General features: G+C 42.3%; 1 protein-coding gene across 8 annotated transcripts in view; it reads left to right on the forward strand.

Moving 5' to 3' along the window:
• UTRN (utrophin) overlaps window positions 1-24,683 on the forward strand; it is a 631,944-nt gene that overhangs the window by 65,957 nt on the left and 541,304 nt on the right. Inside the window, exon 1 of one of the 8 annotated variants that reach the window (XM_019488373.2) lies at window positions 21,088-21,175. The exons of the other annotated variants lie outside the window; for them this stretch is intronic. Within the exon in view, the coding sequence (XP_019343918.1) occupies window positions 21,103-21,175 (73 nt within the window). The 5' untranslated portion in view covers window positions 21,088-21,102. Of the gene's footprint in view, window positions 1-21,087; window positions 21,176-24,683 lie in introns of those variants that run through there. 8 annotated transcript variants of the gene reach the window in all.

Raw genomic sequence — 24,683 nt, forward strand, 5'->3', positions numbered from 1 at the left:
TGGGCTGCCTGTCATGTGGACCTTGATGGCTTGCTGAAATCAGTAAGCAGCCCTCTGCCCAAAATAATTGCTTGCCCCTGCTCTAAGGGTTCTCCCTGCCTTGGGGCATGTAGGGAAGATGGTACTTTTCCTTTGAAAGGCCTTATGCATTACTCATCTAGAGCCACTTGTTGCTTCACTCATATAAAATGGCCATGAAGCAATTGGGTTTGCCTGAAGCCAAAGTAGAGGGTGTGCCTGACAGGCATAACTGGTTTTAGGCCATCAGAATGCCTGAAGACTGCTTATGCAGAGGACATTCCCAGAGGGTGGAGGTGTGGCCAGGGTCTTGCCATGCCCCAGGTATCTCCAAGTGCTTGAAAGGGAGCCTGTAGTCTGCTTGGGTTGTACGGCTGTTGGTTCACATTTTGTTTTGGCTTTGTACTGGGTTCAGGTGGGACACTGAGGAATTTAATCAGCTATTTATGAATTCCACCCCCAACCCCACCTTCTTCTGCTGTCTTGGTGGGTGAGGGATGCATGCTGATCCATCTGTCCCATGGAGTATTCTGCCCTGGAACAGAAATCAAGGCTTCCTTGATGAAAGACTGTTCATTGGTTTGAATACCCCTCTGCTAGGAAATGAAAGAGCAAGAAAGGAAGAGCACTGTTAGAACAAATGTTTCATGCAACTCGTGGCAGAGGTGATATCTTTTATTAGACCAACTAGATTTTTGCCAAAAAAAAATCTTTAATTGCAAGCTTTCAGGCACAAACACCCTTCGTCAGGCATAAGAGAAAAGACTGTAAAAGTTCTCTGGGGTAGAAATGAAAGTTCAGATTTTACAGGAGAGTTGAAGGTGTGAAATACGAACTTTCATTTCTGCCCAGGCGAACTTTTACAATATTTTCTCCTATGCTTGAAGAAGGGTGTTTGTTCCTGAAAGCTTGCAGTTAAAGATTTTTTTTTTTTTTTTTGCAAACATGTAATTGGTCTAATAAAAGATATCACCTTTACCATGAGTTCCGATTGCTTTTACTACTAGAACAGTACAGCTACAACCTGGATACCTGTTTCATGGAAACCATTTCTAAAATACTTAATACAAAAATCACTAGGGAGAATTACCTAAGAACTACAATTGGTGATGCAGGAACAGCAACCTACGGGGAAACCCTTTGAGCAGCTATTCACATGCACTGAAATGACAACTGAAAAACTTGTTCAACATGAAGAAGAAGATTTGAACCTGTAGGTATTTTGACCCTGATCCAATAACCATGTGAAGTAAATGAATAGACTCTCATTAATGTCAAGTAGCATTTCAATCAGGCCCATTACCCTGGGGCCTCTGTGTCCCTTTGTAAAAACTTGAATTTGCAAGCAAAAAATATCTGGATAAATTAAAGCACAGGTATCACACTCCCTTAGCCTTATGGGACTGTGAGGCTTCTTGTGAGCTAGATCTGAACCTGTGGTGGTGGGGTAAGTAGCAGTGGTGTTAACTGCCATAGGTTCCTAAATCCTGGGGATTAATGGAACTGTCGCTTGCCCCCCACTGCCAAAACAGGTCCCTACTAGGGCTCTGTACCCCAGAATTTGGTAATAATTCTTGCCCTTGAATTCCTAGCCCCTCCAAAGAGTCTCACGGGTTGCATCTTCAAAATCTCTGAATTTAAAGGAGCCTTGTCGGGTTGCATGTCTGAATTATGTGTGTAGTATTGTGTAAAACTCTCAAGATAACTAGGGCTCAAAATTTGGGCCATTGTTTTCAATGTTGCTTTTATACATAGTGAGCTTTTTACTGTTCGTCAGTGTGATGAGTTTGCAAGGGAGAAGCTCACTAAAATTGCTCTTAAAAGGAACAGAAAAGCTCTACAGTATTGTATTGTATAAGAATTGATTTCTCCACCCCCAATTCAAAATGAGAAAGGGCCCTAGTTTTATCAGATACTGGAACTTTTAAAATTAGTCAGAATTACTAATGTTCCTTAAATGTTGCCGCCACAGCCCTTGCACCCTAAAGAATCTACAAGATTGTTTCTTTCCTTTCAACACAATAAAGGATTGTTACACAAAGGAACTGCCTCTTTCCTCATTTAAAGAAACTGCAGTTGTTTGGGTGTCTGTTATGTGAGTTGAGTCTATGACAGTGCTCTCAGCAATAATTTTCTCACTATGTGTCCTTACACAGCACATTGGACTGTTAGTGCCCTGTACTGTCAGGGGAATATATTACCGATGTGTAGTATGTGGTTGTGGCTTGTGAAATAAGAATGAAAAGAAGTGGAAATGGCAATATATCTTTATGTCTATTTTTTTAAACCTGTAGAATTATGCAGAACAATCTCTGATAGCTGTCAGTATGCTAACATTTGACATTTTTATGTAGGAGTGCGTTGTTGGAAAAGATACCATTGTGTCATTGTATTGGAACTGTAGTCATTCAGCTAAAATGGATTGAAGGAAAATGTCTCTCTTCTCCAATTCTTACCCATATGTTGTTTCCCTTCCACAAGGTTGGAGTTCTTGTGCATCTTCAAATGAATTTCTCCCTTTTATACTCTAACTTTTACACCTCTCTGTGTGTGAATCTTCTTATCTAAGTTTTGTCTCATTTCCTAGAATCCTTTAGCTAGTAGGCTTAAGTAAACACATACATTCTAATTTCTTATGGTGTGTATATCTAGATAAAATATATAGTATGATGGAGAGATTGAAGGAATGTGAAAACCCATGTGTGGATAACATGTCTGGACAGACCTCTGGCATTCTTTATCTGGCTTCTTCCCCCTTTCCAGCTGCTGAGGAAGATTTCAGCACTCTGTTCTCAAATTTGATGGTGGGGAGATTCTAATGTGGAAACATTTTAATGCTACCCTGTTCCCTCTTTCCATATGTATAATGACGCTCTTAAAGTTTATAGTACTGTAGTTATCTAAATTGATTGAGCATATCCTGTGTTGTCCTTGATATATTCACATTTTTGTAAACCCCAAATAGACATACTTGAGTTAGTGTGCCCGATATAGTTAACTTCTATGACATGGGAGGATTTGGGCAATGTTTTAATTAAACTATCCTCTCACATACTCATGCACCCTTTTAAAAAAAACCCAAAACATTTGCCTGAAATTTGAGTGCACATGATATTTGAGAAATATGATAAGAGCAGTTTCTGCTGCTTAGAGAGGGACCAGAAAGTAAAATCTGCACTCCATCCACAGGTCACAGGGTGATGAGCAAGCTTGGCTCCCTAGCTGCTGCTACTTAGTTACTTACTAAAAGGAAAGATTTCAGCCCCCCTCCCCTTTTCATTCTGCCATGTGAGAAAGTATGGTAATCTATTTGCATTTGGAGTATGGGAAAGAACGTGAAGAGCAGGGAATGGAGAATAGAACAAATTGACTATGGGCATCTTTCCTTCCTTAAGCTGACATAGATATTCTGCTGTGAAATATCTGTAGCTGTGTTGATTGTGCATGTTCTGAATGCATTATTCTGTCTTCACTGTGATGGGCGTACACCTCTTTTGATAGAAATTCAACACTTTTTAGAGGAGAGCAGCTGTTCCATCCTCCTTTCCCCTCCCCCAGTTGCATACCAAAATGCTCCTCATTCAGTGTTGGGGAAAAATTGCACTTAGTACAGATGACACAATAATGAACAGTTTAAGGAACTGATAGGGATGTGTGTGTGTTTGGGAAGAGGAATTGCAATATTTGACTTATAGGTTTATGGAAGTGTAACACTTAATGCTCAAACCTTTTTTTCCCTGAGTCCACTTTTCTATGGTCAGGGGTTGTTGACCGGGGGTACGTATACCCCTGGGGGTATTGGGTGGGCTCTAAGGTGTATGTGTGGGTGTGCGGGGATAGAGCGCAGCCACCCACCACCCTGCGCCTCGGCTTCCCAGGAGCAGGGTTGGGGCTGGGTGAGGGTGGTGGCACCCCTCTGTAGGCTCTGCTGCTGCTCTGCAATGGGCCACGCTCCACAACCTCCCACCACCCATCCCACTCTGTGTCTTGCCACTGAAGGTACACTTACTAAAAAAAGGTTGAAAGCCCCTGACTTAGGGTGATTTAAAGCATCTGGTTTTGTTGGGTAGGAAATACTACATGAGGTGGGGTCTAAATGCTATCTTTTTTTCTTTGGTGCCTAAAGTCAGGGCTACAGGCAGCTGCATCCATCCTCTTAGGATTTAGGGCTTGAAAACCTCCCTAGTGGGTAGGCACCCATATCTACTCTTTGAAAGAACTGAGCAAGGATCCCTGTCCTGCTCTCAGAGTAATGTGCTATATATTCCATGGCTTTTTAAAATGTAAAATGCATAAGTAGCCCTGGGAGAAGGGGCTGGAACTCAGGATGCCCATATTTAAGAAAGGGAAGAAGGAAGATCCAGGGAACTACAGACCAGTCAGCCTCACCTCAGTTCCTGGAAAAATCATGGAGCAGATCCTCAAGAAATCCATTTCTAAGCACTTGGAGGAGAAAAAGGTGGTAAGGAACAGTCAGCATGGTTTCACCAGGGGCAAGTCATGCCTGACCAACCTGATTGCCTTTTATGACAAGGTGACTAGTTCTGTGAATGTGGGGAGACTCGTGGATGCAATGTACCTTGATTTTAGCAAGGCTTTTGATACTGTCTCCCACAGCATTCTTGTAGGTAAGCTAAGGAAGTATGGATGGACTGTAAGGTGGATAACAAACTGGCTGGAGCATCAGGCTTAGAGAGTAGTAATCAACGGCTCAATGTCTTGTTGGCAGCCGGTTTCAAATGGAGTGCCTCAGGGGCTGGTCCTGGGCATAGAAGGCGGAAGGCTGGGGCTAACAGGGCTTAACCCCATAAATGCGAGGCAGCAGTAGCAGAGCAGCCTGGCTGCTGGCTCTGGGTGGCTGCAGTGGGAGGGGCGTACACAGACGCAGGCACAGACATGCAGCCATAGCACCCCAGCAGTGTGTAGAGCACTGCCCACCCCAACAGGTAAGTCTGTCATGGGGAAGGGGCATGGGGGCTGCCAGATCAAAGTGTCTGTAGTGAGGGAGGGAGTGGAGCAGAGGGAGGGAGTGGGGCAGAGGCAGAGACTGGGGTGAATGGGGCCCTGGGGCTGGGGTGGGTTGTGGGACCGTTGGAGCCTGGGCAAGTTGTTCAGGGGTGTGGGGAGGCTCCCACCGCTGCACATACTCTGGCAGAGGCCCAGGGGGGCATGTGCCCCTGGATTTGTGTGCAGGGTGGAGGTGGGCTGCTGCTGCAGGCTGGGCTCTGTGCCCTACTGCTGCTGACCTGGGAGCAGCGCAACGCCACGTCCCTGCCAGTCAGCACATGGCAGGCATATGGCATCACACTGCTGAGATGTGCTGGTTCACTGCAGAGAAATGTGAGTTTGAGCCACTGCAGAATTCACTTCACAAAGAGCTGTAGTTAATTTCTTTTAGTTTGTAAAATCAAATGAGATTTTGCCCCATTTGGAGTGTGACAGAACTTAAGATTTGAATATGCCCTTAAAATATTAGGTTATGAATTGAGCAGGAAAGTGTTGTGGGGGATAACGTTCTAAAAATGCTTAGTATGGCATTTTAATAACTGCAGAAGGAAAGCAAAAAGTATGCAGTACTTTCCTTTTGTATACAGTTAGGGACCTACTCAGTTTCTCAATTTGTGATTTAATGGAAATTGCTAAATCAGGCATTGTCTGCAAAATCGGGCAATGTCTGCAAAATGTGGGGAAAAAAATATTAAAAATAAAATGCTGGCTTCTCAGTGGGAGCCAGTGGTCCTCATAGCTACTGCAGCCCAGCTGTGCAGCCCACTGTGGGGAGGGAGTCGGCTAGTGCGAAGGGGAGCAGCCAAGATGGTAGCTGCCCCTGCTATCCACCTTTCTTCCCTGGCTGTGTTTGTGCCCCTCCCCCCTGCTGCAACAGCCTATTGCCGGGCTGCCCTGGCGTTTTGGGGGAAGAGGGGAGTAGCACGTGGCCAAATGTGGAGGGGAGGGGGGAACCTGGCACCGGCACCTCCCGCCCTGCCCAGAGCTGGGAGGTGGCTCTAGCCCCACGGGCCCATGAGGAGTGGCTGAGTGCACAGCCCACTACAGGGAGTGGGGCCTGGCTTTCCTTCCAGGCTCCCCCAGTGGGGCTTGCAACTCCCAGTGCCTGGGGCAGGGCTGAAACCAGAGCCACTGGGGTACAGCTTGGACCTGCCTGCCCCAAGAGCAATTCCTGCGGCCCGTCCTGCCCCATCCAGGGTCAGAGCTGGGTGCCCCACTTCCCCAGGCAAAGGCTCCAGCCACCCTCACCCAGCCCCTGCATAGCCTCCGCCACCCCCCTGCTCTGCATGCAGCCACCGCCACTGCCCACTCCACATCCAGCTGGAAACCTACACCTCGGGTAACTGGCACAGCGACACTTTTAGCTTACCAGCACCACCCGTTTTTCAGTTCAAATCCCTGTTAACCAGCACGAGTGGGGAATGGCTCATTCCCCACTCGTGCTGGTTAACAGGGATTTGAACTGAAAAATGGGTGTAAATCAGTACAAACTGAATGACTTAAAAAATCAGGGAATTTATCAGTGAAAATTGGTAAAAGCTGAGAACGCGGAATACTACTAATGAGTTCATCTTCAGCAGTGGTTGGAAGAAATAGTCTAACCTGGAGGGAGGTTTAGGGCTAGAGTGTCATACTGCCCAAGTCTTTGTTGGAGAGGAGTGGACATAGATTCATAGATGTTAGGGTCAGAAGGGACTTCAATAGATCATCGAGTCTGACCCCCTGCATAGGCAGGAAAGAGTGCTGGGTTTAGATGACCCCAGCTAGATGCCTATCTAATCTAATCTACTCTTGAAGACCCCCAGGGTAGGGAAGAGCACCACCTCCCTTGGGAGTCCATTCCAGACTTTGGCCACTCTAACTGTGAAGAAGTTCTTCCTAATGTCTAGTCTAAATTTGCTCTCTGCTAGCTTATGGCCATTATTTCTTGTAACCCCCAGGGGTGCCTTGAGTAAAGCCTCACCAATTCCCTTCTGTGCCCCCGTGATGAACTTATAGGCAGCCACAAGGTCGCCTCTCAACCTTCTCTTAAGGAGGCTGAAGAGGTCCAGGTGCCCCAGTCTCTCCTCATCGGGCTTGGCCTGCAAGCCCTTGACCACACGAGTGGCCCTTCTCTGGACCCTCTCCAGGTTATCCACATCACTCTTGAAGTGCAGTGCCCAAAATTGCACGCAGTATTCCAACTGCGATCTGACCAGCGCCTGATAGAGGGGAATTATCACCTCCTTGGTTCTGTTCGTCATGCATCTGCTGATGCATGATAAAGTGCCATTAGCTTTTCTGATGACTTCGTCACAGACGACTCATGTTCATCTTGGAGTCCACTAGGACTCCAAGATCCCTTTCCGCTTCCGTTCCACCAAGCAGGTCATTTCCTAGGCAGTAGGTGTGCTGGACATTTTTCCTCCCTAGGTGCAGCACTTTGCATTTCTCCTTGTTGAATTGCATTTTGTTGTTTCGTGCCCATATGTCCAACCTGTCCAGGTCTGCTTGTAGTTGTTCCCTGCCCTCTGGCACGTCCACTTCTCCCCACAGTTTTGTGTCATCCGCAAACTTGGACAGAGTACACTTCACTCCCTTGTCCAAGTCGCTGATGAAGACATTGAAGAGTATTGGTCCAAGGACCGAGCCCCGCGGGACCCCACTGCTCACACCCTTCCAGGTCAATACCGACTAATCCGCTATGACTCTCTGGGTATGATCCTCTAACCAATTCGCCACCCACCAGACTGTGTAGTCATCCAAGTCACAGCCTCTTAACTTGTTCACCAGTATGGTGTGGGATACCGTATTGAAGGCCTTCCTGAAGTCTAAGTAAACGACGTCAACCCCTACTCCTGCATCCAGGTGTTTTGTAACCTGGTCATAAAAAGAGACTAGATTAGTCAGGCATGATCTACCTGCTACGAACCCGTGCTGGTTTCCCCTCAGCATAATTTTTCCTGCCGCGCTCTCACAAATGTGAGCCTTGATAATTTTTTCAAAGACTTTGCCAAGGATGGAGGTGAGACTGACTGGCCTGTAGTTGCCTGGGTCCTCCTTCCTCCCCTTCTTGGAAGTGGGGACCACATTGGCCCTTTTCCAGTCCTCCAGCACCTGGCCCGTGCGCCATGAGTGTTCAAATATTCCCGCCAGTGGCTGTGCAATGGCGTCAGCCAGTGCCTTCAGTACCCTCGGATGGAGCTCATCCGGGCCTGCCGACTTAAACGCATCCAGTTCCTCCAAGTGACTCTGCATCATCTCAGGGTCTACGCATGGTAGTCTGGTGCCTTGCTGCTGCCTCTCTACAATCCCAGTGAGAGCCTTGTCTTGCCTCTCCCTTAGGAACACAGAGGCAAAGAACTCATTGAGGCGTTCAGCCTTGTCCCCCCTGTCCGTCACCAATTGCTTATGCCCATTTAGTAGAGGTCCTATTCCACCCTGGGCCTTCCTTTTACTCCCTATATATCTAAAAAACAATTTTTAGTTATCCTTAACTTGGGATGCCATCCTCAGCTCCATGGTAGCTTTGGCCTGTCTAACTGCCTTCCTACAAGCGTGAGCATCTTCTTTAGGCTAATGAAAATAATAGATGTTCCATGCTGCTGCTAACTGTAGATCCAGAAGTGGTGAGAAAGTGCAGTGTGATCCCAAGGCTGTGTATACTCCCTTCCTTCTGCTTAATTGTCAGATACCTATGTCAAAGTTAGTATTTCAGCAAGTGTTTCCTTTCTGTTGCCCTTTACTTTTTCTTTTTTAAATCAAATTTGAAGATTCTGCATATTTTTCTTAACATCAAGATTGTTCAGGCCAAAAAAAAAAAAAAAAAAAAAGGCAGGGTGGAATCTAGGATAAGGTGCCAAATTTAAAAGCATTTTATGGATCACATTGCTAAATATCAAGATTACAGATAATTTTATCAGAATTATAGCACTTCTGGGAATATAGAGCAAATTATCTGAGAATTAAATAAAAATAGTTTTTTTTCAAAATGTTTTAGTAAAAAAAATTTCAATTTTTACCCTAACTGTGGAACCACTGCTTCCATACTTGGGCAAATGGGGGGAGAGCGGGCAAGTGTGTGTAGAGGTACTATTGATAATGCACTAGTGTGATTGGTTGCTTTTTTTTCTTGGTTAATAAAATTAACACAAATACAAATATTCCGTTAACTTTCAGTATGAAAACAAAGCTGCCCCTGCTGACTCCTTACCCTCCTAATTGCAAACTCTTGGGCTGTCCAAAAATAGATGAGGTGTTAAAAGAAAGGAAATTGGAATCCCTCTTTGTTACAAATGAATTACCAGGTTACCTTCAGTCCCTTTCTCCTTAGGCTCTCTACCTAATGTTCTCTGCTGCTGCTGTGTCCCTTCAGTGAAGGTCACTGAAAATACACTCTTCCAGCTGCCCAAATTTCTAAACTGCTGCTGGAAATTTACTCGTATACCAGTCTTTACTTATCTATGTATGTGAACAGTATGAATCCATTTAATGTTAATTTCTTTTGCATATCATTTTCTTTTCTACCCTCAGTGGTCCCAGTAATAGAATTTGGATTCTTCAAGATCTTGTTGGTCTTAATCTCCATCCTTTCAAAAGCCCCAGTAAGAAATAAGATCGTGGCTAGCATGAACTACGCACATCTCCCTTTGGAGAGCAGTTATAAATGAACTAGAGGTCAAAAAAGTCTAAGTCAAAGCTGTGCATAAATGTAATGGCCTGTTGGATTACCAAGATTAAGGCACACCAGATTCTGGAGCCAGCAGTCCCTAGTGGTACACCTAGCATCCTGTTGGGCTGCCTTTTTAACTTTGTAGCCCAAACGTTGGGTTGAAGATTGGGTTGACTGTGGGTGGCTTTCATCTTGAGCCTGCAGAGCCTTAGGCTGCTTCAGAGTTAAGTGAAATGCTTTTCTGCTCATTCAGAAGTTTAGTTCATTGTCTACCATTTTTACTTGTGATCTAGGCAGGAAAACTAAACTGTGTTCTCCTTCATAACTCGCTGTGTACATGGTAGTGCCTTCTTCCACCACCAGAATGCTGGAGTGACTTCTCTGAATTTTTGTATCCTCTTGCCTCACCCAAAGAAGAGCTGAGGGTATAGAAATTTTTATAGTGGAGTATAACTTAGCTTCAGATTTTGTTTGCCTTTATTAGTAGTTCAGAAGCTTTTATTTTTAGTCATGAGCTATTGAAGAAAATGGTTTTAGACGTTAGGAAGCTTAATGTTAATGAATCCCATGTGAACTGTAGTTTTTTTTTTTTCTTACTTTTTTCTTCAGGCAAAAATTTCCATGATGGGTCATGAAGACTGTTTATTTTTCCAAATCTCTCTAAGCATAAATTTCTTGGTGGTTCTCTGATTTCTTAGAATTGTGGAAAAGTAGGGCTGGATGGGACCTCACAAGATAATGTAGTCCAGCCGCCCTGGTCAAGACAGGATCATCCCTGAATAAACCATCCCAGCCATGTATCTTATTTGCTCCTGAAAATTTCCAGGCATAGAGCTTTCACAACTTCTCTAGATAGCTTGTTCCAATGCTTGATCACCCTCATAAATTGGTGAGGAAAGAGTTTTCTGTTAATATTTACTAATCTTTGCTTTTATTGGCTACAGAGTAAATCTTTAATCATTTACCTAGGGCAGTAATACTACATATGGTACTTCTAATTGTACCCTATGTGGATTTTCACTTGCATAAACAAAACATGAGGTCAAGATTAGACTTTTGCTTTCTTGACTTAAAAAAAAATCCAGCTTGCTGGAAGTAGAAGAAAGGATTTTTGCATAAACCATCTCTTAGTTTTTGAATAATTTAATGCCACAGTGGCATGCAACTAAACCCTGTAGCGAGTCCATGCCAGTGGATTCCAGGATTGTAGAGAGAGAAATAAACATAGATATCCATATCAAAGGAGATTTAGTATTAAGGGGGAGGGGGAAGATCTGGCTCCTGCTTGGATCATCACCTACAAATTGTCTGCAGTTACAAATATGAACTGGTGCCTTGCTCTGAGCGAGGCAAGTTGTGGAAATGAGTAACACACTTGGCACCAGGTTACAGTGGGAATATATTTAAAAAAAAAAAAAGAGTTTTGTGGTCTAACTGATTTGGTTCATCAAATGAAATGTAATACTGGTAGTAATATATACTGTTGGGTAACATGTTTAAAAAAAAAAAAAAAAAAAAGACTGAGCCAGAATGGAGAAAACTTGGAAAAAAGTGGTCTCTTTGTTAGTGGTATTTCCCTTCTTCTCCAGTTGCAGGCTACTGCCCTCACTGCCAGGTTTGTGGACTGGGATGGAGCTGGGGGATATTATTTAAAATATGTTTCAGCTCTAGTCACTATGTTGCAAAAACATGTGGTAAAATTTTGAGGAAGGGAACATAAGAGCAGTGCTAATCTTGTATGTGTGTGTGTGAGAGTGATGTTACAACAGGCTGATTAAATTTGGTATTTGAACAAAGCCTGCAAAAACAGCTTAAGAGTAACTGCAGTGAAATTTCATGTAGAATCCATAGAAAATTAGGGTTGGACCTACATCTTTCCAGCCAGGGCTCTGTCAAGCTGGGCCTTGGAAACCTCCAAGGATGGAGATTTCGCCACCTCTCTCAGTAGTCCATTTCAGTGCTTCATCACTCTCCTAGTGAGAGTTTTTCCTTATATCCAGCCTAAACCTTCTTTGTTACAACTTGAGACCGTTGCTCCTTGTTCTGTTATTCATCACCACTGAGAACAGTCTACCTCCCATCCTGTACATGATATGGTGTAAAGATAATATTAACATGTTACTTGATTTTTAGCTGCTTTTTTTATTCAGAGGTTAATTTAAAAGGTGGAATTGTGCATCCTGAGCTCAGCTGCCAGATTTCAGGTTGGAAAAACTCTCCAGAATCAGGATTCATTCCTTCTAAACTACTTCGAGGGGTACCCATCCAGCCTTTTCTTGAAAACTTGCTGAAGAAGGTTCAACAACTTCCCTATGCAGCTTGCTGCATTGTTATACTGTTCTTAAAGTTTGAAAAGATTATCCTGAGATGTTAAATTTAAATATGCCTTATTGTAGTTTAAACCCAGTGTCTGTTGCTATTCTCTCTATGGCAAGGCAAAACAGTTGTTAGCTTGTTGTCAACAACGGTTGTATCTTATGACAGTCTTTCGAATATTTGAAAACTGTTGTCGTGTCCTCACTTAATCTCCTTTTCTCCTAACTAAACACCGCTAGTTTCTTCAACCTTTCCTGTACAGCTTAATTGAAGTTTCAAAAAGATCCAGAGGCAAGAAACATTTTCTCTGGATCTTTCTTTAAAACTGGATGCAGTCATCCTCCTGAAGCTAATCGGTACTGAGTTAAAATGGTTCTGTGGCCTCTCATGTCTTCCATACAGTGCTTCTGCTTTAATACAACCAAAATTGTATTTGCAACAGGCTACACTTGTCCCAAGATACTTCCCAGCAGTACATCTGCCAAGCCACTTATTCCCTATTCTGTATTTGTACATTTTGGGTTTTTCTTCTTGCTAGGGGTGCAGATGGACATAACATTTGAACCATTCCAATAATGTCACTGATGGGGAACTGGTTCACACTTGTCCCTGGACAGAAGTGTTGACATGTACGCTGCTAATGGTCCTAAGTAGACTCTTTATCTTTTAGGGATGGCATTGCTTTCAAACTGCCACCTGGGGGTAGCGGAATAACCAGACCATCATGCCTTCCAGGTGTCAGGAGTTGCCCAGAGTTGGTCTAGGATTTCCTTAGAGGGAGAGGAAGCCCTGGTGTGGGCAAGGACATTGGACTGGAGTGGTTACCTGGTGCTGGTGGGCTGTATGGTCCCCTGCTCATGGTTCCTGGAGGGTTGGCTGATTTAAGGCTCCCCAAGAAATCCTCAGTTTTCTCAACCCCTTCCCTGGAAAGCCACCTTGTTGGTTACCTCTTTGCTATGGATTCTGGGTGATGTGGTCCTAGGCTCAGTTGGGATAGGGAACAGGTTGCCAGGTGTTTCTTGCCTCTTGCTTCTAGGCTGCTATCACTGCTCTCCACCCAACTCACAGCCCAGGATTTCCCTACCTCGGTTTCTCTGTATGTCTGGCCTGCAGAACCCAAGCCTGTACTTGCTTGCACATTACCAAACTCTATGTGATGGTATCTAGACAGGGGGAACCTAGACGAGAGGAACAAGTATCGGGGGGGGGGGGCAGGCTTGGGTCCCCTGCTTCTTTATTTTGGGGGCTGGTTGCTTTCAGGATCGCCACAGGGTCTGTCTCGCACTACAGCTTTAAAAGGACTTTCCCTAGAAAGCTGCTCAAGTGCCTTGCATTGCCAGTAATTGCATAGAGATGCTCTTGCAGGGTGGAATCAGCACAGCAGGGCTCCCTGGAAGAGAGTAAAAAAGTCCCTAGCAAGGCAGTAAAACTGACACAGAGGCTTTCTGCTTCCCCACCCCTGAAGATGGGAGTCCCTGTAGGCAATAGATTTTTGGGCAGTAGAGTCCCAGTTGCATCCCAGAGCAGCCCCATTCACCTGCATGGGTTTGGGGGCGTGAGGAGCAGTCCAGCTTTGGATGCCTGGAGGAATGACCAGACAGAAGGCACAAAATGCCCTGTGTCCTCACATAACATCGCTCTGATTCAGGGAGGACTGGGCATGACTTTTTTCTTTGTGCTTTTGAAACGCTCCGGGAAGTTTAAACTAGTCTAAATTGGGATGTATTTCTGGACTCTTGGGGCTCCTACATGAATGCTGGATGTCTGCTCCAATGTGTGCTAATTAGCATGCTCCAGCAGTCTCTGCATCACGTGTATTCAGTGTCCCCATGCTTCAAAATGGTGGGGGGGAGGGGAAGGGGGGAGGGCTGCTTTAACTAAATCTGGTCGTATTCAGTGTCCCATGCTTCATTCATGTGATGCTGAGGGTTCTTTAATTTAGAGTGGTCCTCAAAGCCGCTTTAATTAAAGCACCCCGGCCCCCCTCCACTCTGGAGCACACATAAAGATGCCCTTGGAGTTTAAAGTATATTTTGAACCTTCTAAGCATTGCTTCTGCCAAGCTACATATTCCCTGTTCTGTATTTGTGCATTTTTTGCCTGCTGTGTAGTCTCTTTACATTTGTCTCTGCTGAATTTTATTTTGTTGTCCCTAGCCCAGGCCTCCAATTTATCAAGTGTTTAGACTGCAAACGCTTTGGTAGATAAGATTAAAATTCAAAGCGATCTTGATACATTGGAGGACTGGACTAAGGACAACAAAATGAAATTCAACAAAGACAAATGTTAAAGGCTACACATGAGAGACAGGAGCCAAATGCACAAATACAGATTGGAGGATAACTGGCTTGCTGGGAGCACTGTTGAGAAGGATGTAAGGATTTTCTGATATGTTCAAGAGACTGTTCAGTGTTAAGTACTGCAAGAAATCAAACTCCTACTTTGTGGATATTAGATGCTTTTGAAGATGATCGGTTTGTTATTTAAGAGAAATTAACATTTTTGTAAATGGGTAAAATCACATTAAAAACAAAAATTTGATTTGTTCTGGATAACTGTCAGTGAAATAATATATTGATGCTTCTTGTCTTTTGACTTTACAGGTGAGAGAGGGAGGAAAAAATAATCCTCATTTTACACTTAAACTGCTCATTTAATTTCAAATATCTCTCTTTACACTTGCTTCTTCCTTAAAGGGTCAACTTCTGGTAAACCTGTGGCTAACTCCCTTTTTCCCTCCCTTACCTCCCCCCAGCTTGCAGCTATTCTTATGTTATACTTGAGATTATTCTCCTATGGTTCAGATGATGCTACATGGTCTCTTTTCCTTCCTCAGTAGCTGTGCAGGTTAACAAATAAGTAATCTGATTACTGCAGTATATTCATATTTCCCAGTTCTGTGGTAGAATTCATTGCTGCTCTACAATGTAAATTGGGATGGAGGTGGTTATCTGATGAGTCATATAATATATGGGTTTATTAAAAGCATGAGAGATTTATTTGGCTTTTTTTAGCTCTGAAAAGTAAACTTTATTTTACATGACAATCCATAGTATTTCTGATAACAAGGAAGTATACATGGGATCTGGTATTTACCCTCAGACTAAATTAGTGCACTATACCAGGACATCCAGCCTTCAGTTGTCAGTAAACAAAGAAGGATAGCAGCGATTGTAGTTCCTCAGGAATGCAGGTTAGTGCAAACATGTTAAATGCATCCCTTGTTCGTCATCCTGTCTTGCAAAGTATTACATAGGATTCTGTTCCATAGAATAATATTGAACCAAGCTCCACGTTTCTGCCCTTATCTTCAGAGAGTTTGTCTTCTGGCTAATTGAAGCTCTAGAATGGAGACTCTTGAATCACAGCTATTCTCCTCCTTCACAATAGACTTCTGGGTATAGGAGACTGAGTTTGACCAACACCTGTGTTGTGAACTCCCCCTATGGCAGTGTAGAGAAAGGTGATTCCACTTTGTGGAGGATTTTGATGTCTGGTTTTGTTTCAGTTTGTAGGGAAAGTAAGTATATTTAATTTCTTTTTGGAAGGGGATAGAACTGAATGTGGTGGAAGGTCTTGGGTTTCTTATTCGGGGAGGGTTGTTTTGGTGGGCTGCTTGTGGAGTTGGTCAGGTGATCTGGAAGGACACTAGCAAATCTCCAGCAGAAATCTTCTTGGGAAGTTGTTTTCAAAACCCTGCCTGGCTTCTGTTGGGTCTTTGAATGGTCTTTACAAAATATTTGCATTTAGGCAAATTGACAAATTACTGCTGAGGAAACGATTTAAGGTTTTTTTTCTGACCAGCTGTAGTGTGGAAGGTAGTAAGTATCTGACACGTTGGCCTACCTCCTCTGGTATATACACGAGCACTGTTTATATTGTGTCTGTGTGTAACTTGTATCAGACAAAAAATTCCATTACACACAATTCTGTCCTTGAGGATGTGCGGGCCGGGGGCGATCTGGGCCCTTTTTCGAGCCGTGCGGGCTGTGGCCAGCAGCCCGAGCATGCTGGATCGGAGAAAACAGGCGACGCGCTAGAATTAGTCACGGACGCTTAGTGGTTGATTCAAGATTGTTTACTTACACCGAAGATGGTCGCGGTGTAGGCTGCACAGTTTCCCAGGCACAGCTTCGATTAAATCCTCGTTTGAGGACTACGACAAGCTCGGGTCTCTCCCACGGAGTGGTTGAGGCTCCGTGGATCCTTTTGCGCGCAGGGAGAGGGATACGTCGAGCATTGTGAACGGCAACGGGGAGAGGCTAGAGGCTGATCAGACCTCTGTTGCCTGCTTGAAATGCGCTGGGTCCGATAGGCTCCGCAGCGCTTAGAGATCTTCACACAGCGTGAAGATCCCTCCTCCTGGTGTTCGTGGAGTCCTCCAACTTGGGCGGAAACCACTCAAGGTTTTTATATGGCTAGCAAGCCAATCACTAGCCGCCATGTGTGAATAATTTCATGCAAGCCAATAATGGGGCTCGAATTATCATACAAATGGCGGGAACTCTTTGCAACGAGCATTTCTTAACTGCAAAGAAGAAATGCACACTGCAAAGAAAGCTACAAATTGGTGGGAAAATAATTCAGTGGCGCCAAAGCACACGCAAAACAAAAATCACACCCTTGGGTTGTGACAGAGGAAAGAATTGGAGATCAAACTAAAAAGATGACAGATGTTGGCTATGTTGCTTAATACATGACTGGAAGATGCTCAGATAATGTGCTATGTGCAGACTAAGAGCCTGTGTAGGTGTAATAGCTTTTTGTGAAGCTGGAGGTGAAGAGGGAGGAATCTGAGAAGGGAATTAAAAACAATTCATACCTGCTATTATTTTACTATATTATAAATAAAAATGTGTATTTTTTGACCATTGTCTCACTAAACTGACACACAGATTTTTTTTTTTTCCTTCTGCCACTAAATACTTTTAGTACAGTTGGAGTGTTCCTGAAGCCGCAGTGCTCTGCAGTTTTCCAGCCCTCTTCCATTTGTTCAAGTGCTTATTTTCATTTATGTAGTACAGTTAAACCAAAGTCATTGATTTATCTGGTATGTAACTTAGGCAATGTCTGTTTCTTTCCTAGACTAGAGAAAGGGAACGTTGTGCCCCAAAGCTTGTCTAACATTTTTCTTGACTATACAGCCAGCCAGTAAAAGATGTTGCCAAAAAAACTGTTGCATCTTGTTGGTATTTTTTAAATGATTACAGAAGTACGTTTACTTAATTCATTGGTGCAGATTCTGTACAAATCCTGGATATCCCAGAAAGAAGGGGAAATTGAATCCATCTCTCCCCTCCCCTCCCCCTGCCCCCCCTCCCCCCCCCCCCGCGCCCTCCCTTCCCTTGGAAGTTTGAAGAGAGAAATTATTTTTCTTTCAACCCATTTTTGTTCCAATGTTTTATAATGTTTGTTGTTTAATATACTTCTGATGATGATCTGGCCTGTATTCTCACTTACAGTAAAGTCTGTTTATACTATTCTGTCACTTTTAAAGGACCTTAATTCGCACTTACTTTAAGACCCTTTTAAATTGCTAGTATAATATTTTGAACGCGAATGAGAATTGAACCCTCACTGTTTAAAGCGTGTGTGTAAAATCTTGGCTATATGATTTCAATAGCAATACACCCACTTACTTCTCCAGAAACAATTTTGCTTTGCTAGAGTCTTGATTGGGTTATTGTTCTGATTTTATTTTTTTTTTTAATAGAGAGTGTTCTGCATAAAGGCACATGTCTTGCCACTCTTTCTGATGTAGCATTGACTTTTTCCTCCTTGATCCTAGTTAGAATCTATGACTATTTTTGCTGACTTTTTTGGTCTGGGTCCATACATAAAAAAATGTTTATTTTGTATCACCTGGTTCCTTTATGGCTGGAGGCATACCAGACTTCAAACAATGGCTGCTGGATCCAATTTTTATTGCAGTAGTACTCCAAGTTTTGTGCGAGTTCAGTTAGGTTTCAACATTGGCGTGACTTTAATATCCATGGATATCACATTTGAGAAATGGAATTTATGCTTTTATATACAGGATGGACATCTTCCAAAGAAGCTGTAAATTCTATTTTGCTGATCTAGATGATCCTTGCTTTTAATAACAGGCATTCTTAAATTGATGCAGAAAGTGAAACAAGTGAAAAAATTTGTAGTCTGCCAACTACAAATTTAGACTATTTTTAGTTAAATTCTCTCTCTGTTAAAAGAACAGCATTTAACTTTACACAACGTTACCTTGTCTAGTAGCTTTTTGACTCTGCGTGTGTGTGTGTGTGTGTGAGAGACACCTTCCCCCCCCCCCTTTTCAGGGGAGTCGGAAGGGTCATATCTTATGTTCTCTAAATGTCAGCCTCCTCATTTTGCAAATAATAAGCTGTTATTTGTCCAAATGTCAGTATCACAGTTTCTTAACCTACCACTATACAACTGAAATACAAAAAAGCTTTTACAAAACAAAAAAGGCAGCTTTAATTATACTTTCATATGAAGAATGCCATGGTGGAACAAGGTGAATAATGGGTTTTTCTTTTTTTTTCTTTCTTTTTTTTTTTTAAACTAACTTAAAAGCAGATCCTATAATTACAATTTTTATTGTTTTCCATAATAGCAACATAACTAGTTCAAATAGTCATCTCAGCTTCCAGTAATTTTGAAGAGGTCTGTTTCAACCTTTTTACTTGTAGTACAGATAACTAAGTGCAACTTGCATAACCACACATTTAATTGCTGTGCAAAAGAGAATACAGATGTAGCAAAGACTTCTATGAGTTCATAAAGTGGCATCCTTGAAAATAATACATTTACTTACTGTACAGTAAGGTGAATTTATGTTGGAAAAATGACTTTGAGCTAAGAACTTAATTGTTCTTTGCCTCAGTGTCCCCATTCCAATAAAAAGGAATAGTACTTAGCTACCTCTTGAAGGTGTTCGGAGAATTTAATGCTTGAAATTCTTCTGCCCTGTAAAATTATAGTGATGCCATGGAACAGCTCCAAAACGTAAATGCCAGCCAGCACCTAGATCTTTTTTTAGCTTAAAGCAGCTGTGTGCAGTGTTTAAGCAAGCAGCAGTAGAGGATGCAGATGGCCATTTTAGCCCTGCTTTACCAACCTTGTTAAGGTTTGAGAGTGAATGTACTTTGGGACCATCTAGACTTTATTCTATACTGTTTGCCAGTATAGAGAAAACCAACTAAAGTGTGTAAAGCTTTTATAAAAATAACTAAATCCCTCCAGAGAATAGGGAGAATCCTTACCTTGCCTTATCACACTTATCTTTGTAGAAACTAATTCTATATTGAATTTGTTAGGCCAGCTTTTGTTTTCAGCTAAGCAGTGTGGCGGGCTTACCCATTGCCGTAACAGCAATGAGAATTTTAGTTTGCTAGATAACCCTGTGCTATTAAAAATGATATGAACTGGTGTATATTACTGATAATACTTTTGTGTAACTACAACTGATAGGAGAATGTTCCCAAATTCCCAATCTCCTGTCTGCTTCCCAGCCTACTCCCTTGCTATTGGATCCTTATGGCTGGAACACAAGTATGTTGAGCTGTGGTGAAACTGGGTAGTTTAATTCAAGAGAAATAGTGCCTACATCCATAGTAACTGAATGACTCCCATGTTCAGAGCATATATGACGGTAAGGATGGTGGCAAGTCTTTCAGGAGATCACAACCTGTTTCATGCAAAATCAACATGTTTTCAGAAACATTAAAGAAGAACACCTAGAAAGTACATAATAAAGATAATTCAGCAAATTGACAGCTTCAGTTCCTACCCATGAAGTACAGTATGTTGCTCTTCTAAGGAATGTAGGGTTTGTCTGCGTCTGACGTGGAGTGATGGGTTTGTACCCTTCACTTCCCAGTAGTTGTTGCAGCTTGCTTCTTAAATTTCAATTATAATATTTTTGGAAAACCCTTTTTCAATTTAAAACCTTAAATAATAGCTTTACAGGTATTGTAGCTTTGGTCTGGGTTTGGGCAGATCTCCATTGTGCAATACTCTGGGCTGGTTCATGGGCTTGCTCTTTGAAAAGGATGGAGTTCTCTCTCTCAAGTGAAATGAGGAATTTTATTTTATTGAAGAGATTTGAAGACCATTCACTTTTTCTTTCCTTATCTTTTCAAGCTTTATTTTCAGAATGGCCTTGTTGCTCCATGGCAAACTGCCCAGACTGAAGGAAACCTGTGTTAGGAATGGAAAAAATGTATTCACTTTTGAGGAAGAAAGTTTAACAAATGTAGAAGGAGGGTAGAGATCACAAAAGTCGAGAACAGAGCTGCTACTTATAGTGAATTGATTTGTGTTGTTCGGCATACTGTTGGATACAGATCTTCAGTAGCTTAATACCTACAAGATGTTCCCACTTAACATGCACCCCTGCTCACGTATGCCAGATCTGTGTCACACTTGACCCACTGCTTTACTTAGTCTGGGTACAGGAAGTATAGCAGGTAAAACACTGGAACAAAAATGGGTTGAATGAAATATCAGCAGGCACTCCTAACTTGCCTAGTGTAGGGCTGGGAGAAAGGTTATTCATGTAGATCTATTCAGATGGAAAACTAGGGCTAAATTTAACTGTCTGATGTTAGGTAATTAAAATTCATGATATAAAGATCAGGTCACTATGCCCCTTGTTAATGAAAAAAACCTATCAACCCAACCTAGCTAAAATATAACATGGTCTGTTAATTTTTTACTTCAAGTAATGACTTGGAGAAGATGGGAATACATTTAGAAACTTTTCTAGACTTACTATAGCTAAGGAAGCACAGTACAACTGAAAAATATGCAAGTAGCAAGGACTTGTTTGGTGATACCCTTTATTTGACAAACTGCATGCTTGGGATAATCTAGATAGATATTGCCCTCAAGAATTTGTGCTGCTTGCATATTTTCTGGATCATCATGGCTGCAATATCACTCTATCATTCTAAAATACCGTATTTTCTCACTTAAAATGCATTCCCACCTAAAAAACCTGATGTTAGAAATGATAGTGCACATTATACTTGGCAACTATGGTAAGAACAGTTTCTACTGGTTATGGGCAAAAGTGAAATAAAATCTGCACAGGACTCACAGGGAGAAAAATAATGAGCAAGTTCTGCTCCTTAGCTGCTGGTACTCAGCTCCTTCCTACAAGAAAGGCAGTGAGGAAAAAACAAGGTGTGTATTGTATTCCAGGGCATGCTGTATTTGAGAAAGTAGGGTATGTATGTATTTTCTGTCTGTTAAGCCTCAATTCTAGAGCATATTGATTATGAATTTAGTAAGTATTGGGTGAAGAAACTGGTATATAGAGTGGAAATGTGCCAGTAGTTCTGTGTTTGATCAGGTTACCAAATATATTTATTGTCACATTGAGTCCTGGGAGATGTTGGGCTTTGTATTTAATTCATCCTTTGTAGTAGCAGTGTTTGTAAGTTGCAAATGATTTTTGGTTAACTCTCCATTTTCTAAAATACAGTCTTAAATGAATTTGAATTTGCTTTGGAAGCTTCTCATGCCTTTTGCAGTTGTCTCATCCTGCCCAAATATGGGCCTCCTTATGGTACTTCAAGTTATTTTTAAAAATGTTATCGTTGTATTCACTATCTTAAATTGTGATGTGGTATCCCTGCAGCTGAATTCTGCTCTTTTACTTTGTGTGCATGTGTGCGCTTAACTTTCTTTTAGCCCTTCTTATTTTGTCATGTCACTTTATTTTTTTTTCAAATTGTAGTTTATTGCTGCTGTTGTTGGGATGGGGATTATGTTGGTGTGGGTTTCATGTCAAAGTTTCTGTAGTTCTGTGTCACAAATACTTTGGCTGAACGTGAAAGGTTTTTAAAGTTGAGATTAGTGGTCCAAGAAATTCAGGTGTAGTCTTCCAATATGCTGTGTGACTATGGTCGTTCTCTCTCACGTGTTGGTATGTATTTTTTGTATGTAGGACATGATGGTATGTTTTCAGGCTACTAAAATGTTAATTGACCTATTGTTCTGTTTAACTTCATTTGAAGTCAGATGAACCTGGGCATGGAAAAGTGGTGTTGTCATTCTGGTGAATAAAGCAGGTCATACATTCTACTTGGATTTGAATCACTTAAGGTGTATTTATGCTGTGCCATTGTCTTTGGATCCTAAATTATTATTTAAGAATAAACCACGGAATGTTAGTAAAGGAGTTAAGCTACTCATAATTCAGTCATCTGACAAACAGCATAGGAGGAAGACCAAGAAAAACGGGAAAGACTAGCATTGATGTATATTTAAGGTTTAGAGAGACCTTAAAGTTTTTAAAGAGACCTTTTCCCCTCCCGGCAGAAACAAAAAGCAAAACCAAACCAACTTAATTCTCTAGGCCTTCCTCTGCAAACATGCAAAACATTTTCAGGCTTCTTTTGTACATCTACTTCAGAAAGAGAAAAAAACAGTTAAAAAAAGGTGTGTGTGTGGTGGGGGAGGTGGGGTACATGAGTACACACCTATCCCTCACCACCCCCAACTGTTTATTTTTCTTTTTCTCCTGTAGGTTCCCTGTCAGAGGCAAGAGGGGTAACTTTTTTTTCTTCTTTGGGATTCCCATTCAGATGCTGTGAATTAGTTGATCAGTTAAAGTCAAGAAGTACTTTGGGGGGGAGGAGATAGGGGGAGGAGAGAGCTGTGAATCTCAAACTTGTATCAGAAGTTTACTCTTAAATGGCCTTCCCTAATAGTTGTTCAGGAGAATGGAGTATTACAAAATATTCTGTTTACACTTCTCTGCCTGTCTTTTCACTCTTTTCATGACTGAATGAGACGTGTTGAGATCTAACACTTCTTACTTTCTCTGTCTTTTCTTCCCTCCCCTTTTCTCGGTGTTGGCTGCTTTGACTTAATAAAGCCCTGGAGCAACAAAACTGGTAATCTGTTGAAGTTGCTGACGAACGTTAGAGAGATGTAAGTGATTTAAGATTCCAGTGACAACAGCTCTACCATTTCAAGTGATAGCACGGGCACCTTTTCCTCATTCATAACTAAACTGATGCAGTTAGACTTAATGGATCAGTGATTTTGCCCCCCCCCCACTTTATAAATGACTTTGACAAACTTTAAATACCATCAGCTAGTTTAAATTTTCAGTGAGATATCTACAATGAAAAAGAATATAGATTTAATTAACATTAAAGCTTTACTACAGTGGTACTCAGCTTTTTTAGACTTGAGAGAACCCTCAGAAAATGCTGGGTCTTAGCTTTCACTTTGTTTTTTTGACTATGGAAAAATAATCGAGCAAATCCTATTTTGCTTCAAAGGACTCAGACTGAAACAGGTCAGAATGGGTTTGACACTGTAGATTACTGTTTGAAGTGTCTGGGTGTCTCGTGAATTGTGTATCTGTTTACACACCTAACAGTGCTAGTATTTGCAGTTCTCTTGATTGTGGCCTTTTATGGAAGTCTATTTAGTAGCTTAGCTCCACGCTAACTGGACGTGGTAAGAAATATCAAAAAGCGTGCTGGAGCAATGATGCAGCCTTGCATAACTCACCACTTGCATACTGTCATTGAGCAGGTATAGAATGGTGATTAATTTCAGTGAGTGAAAAGGTGATGAATTCCATACCTCAGAATGATGCTCAACAGCGTTTCTCGGTTGACGGAACGGAAGGATTTTATGAGGTCAAAGAAGGCCATGTAGAGAAGTTTATGTTGTTCCTAGCATTTTTCCTGCAGCTGGCAAGCAGTGAAGATTATATTGATTGTGCTTCTTGATGCCATGAACCCACACTGTGATTCCAGGAGAAGCTCTTTGGCAAATGGAAGGAGACAATTCAGGAGGGTTCTTGCAGTGATCTTCCCTGTGGTGGACAGCAAGGCAATTCCTCTGTAATTTCCACAGTCAGACTTGTCTCCTTTCTTGAACATTGTCATGATCATGACAACCTTCAGGTCATCTAGGATTTTCTCATGGTTCCAGATCTTTAAGATAAAGTCATATAAGCTCCTCTCCCCCCTGCTTGAAGATTTTGACAGGGATTCCATCTGCTCCAGTTGCCTTGTTCTTCATCTGATTAATGGCTTTCCTTGCCAAAGGTTGGAGGGATTCTGAGATCATCTCTGACTGGGTGCTGCAAGATGGAGTTGAAAACACTCTCATCAACAACAGAGTCTTGATTGAGAAGGTCTTCAAAATGTTTCTTTCAGCCAGTGTTGATGGCTTCTTTCCTATTGAATCTCAGCCAACTTTGAGGCTAAACCAAGACCACCCTGACTTCGGTCATTGAGTTCCAGTATGGTGACGATGCTGTAGTGCGTGCTTACTCGAAAGCAAATCTTCAGGCAATTGTTGACATCTTTACTGAGGCATACAGAAACATGGGACTGGCACTTAACATTCAGAATATTAAGATCCTCCATCAACAAGCTGTTAATGAACAGCCTCCAGCTCTGATCATTCAGATTTACGGAGACTCAGCAGAACATTGAGTATTTCCCATATCTTGGAAGCCATTTCTTACTGAAGGCTGACATCAAAGAAATCCAACATCGCCTCAGATGTGGAAAGTGCAACCTTCAGACGCCTGAGGAAATAGGTGTTTGAAGACTGCAGCATCAGATCTGAAACCAAGCTATGGTTTATCAAGCAGTCATGATCCCCACCTTATCATTTGGAGCTGAGGCATGGGCAGTGTACAAGAGATACCTGAAGT

Source organism: Alligator mississippiensis, chromosome 1 (genome assembly GCF_030867095.1).
Source record: "Alligator mississippiensis isolate rAllMis1 chromosome 1, rAllMis1, whole genome shotgun sequence".
Taxonomy (NCBI): domain Eukaryota; kingdom Metazoa; phylum Chordata; order Crocodylia; family Alligatoridae; genus Alligator; species Alligator mississippiensis.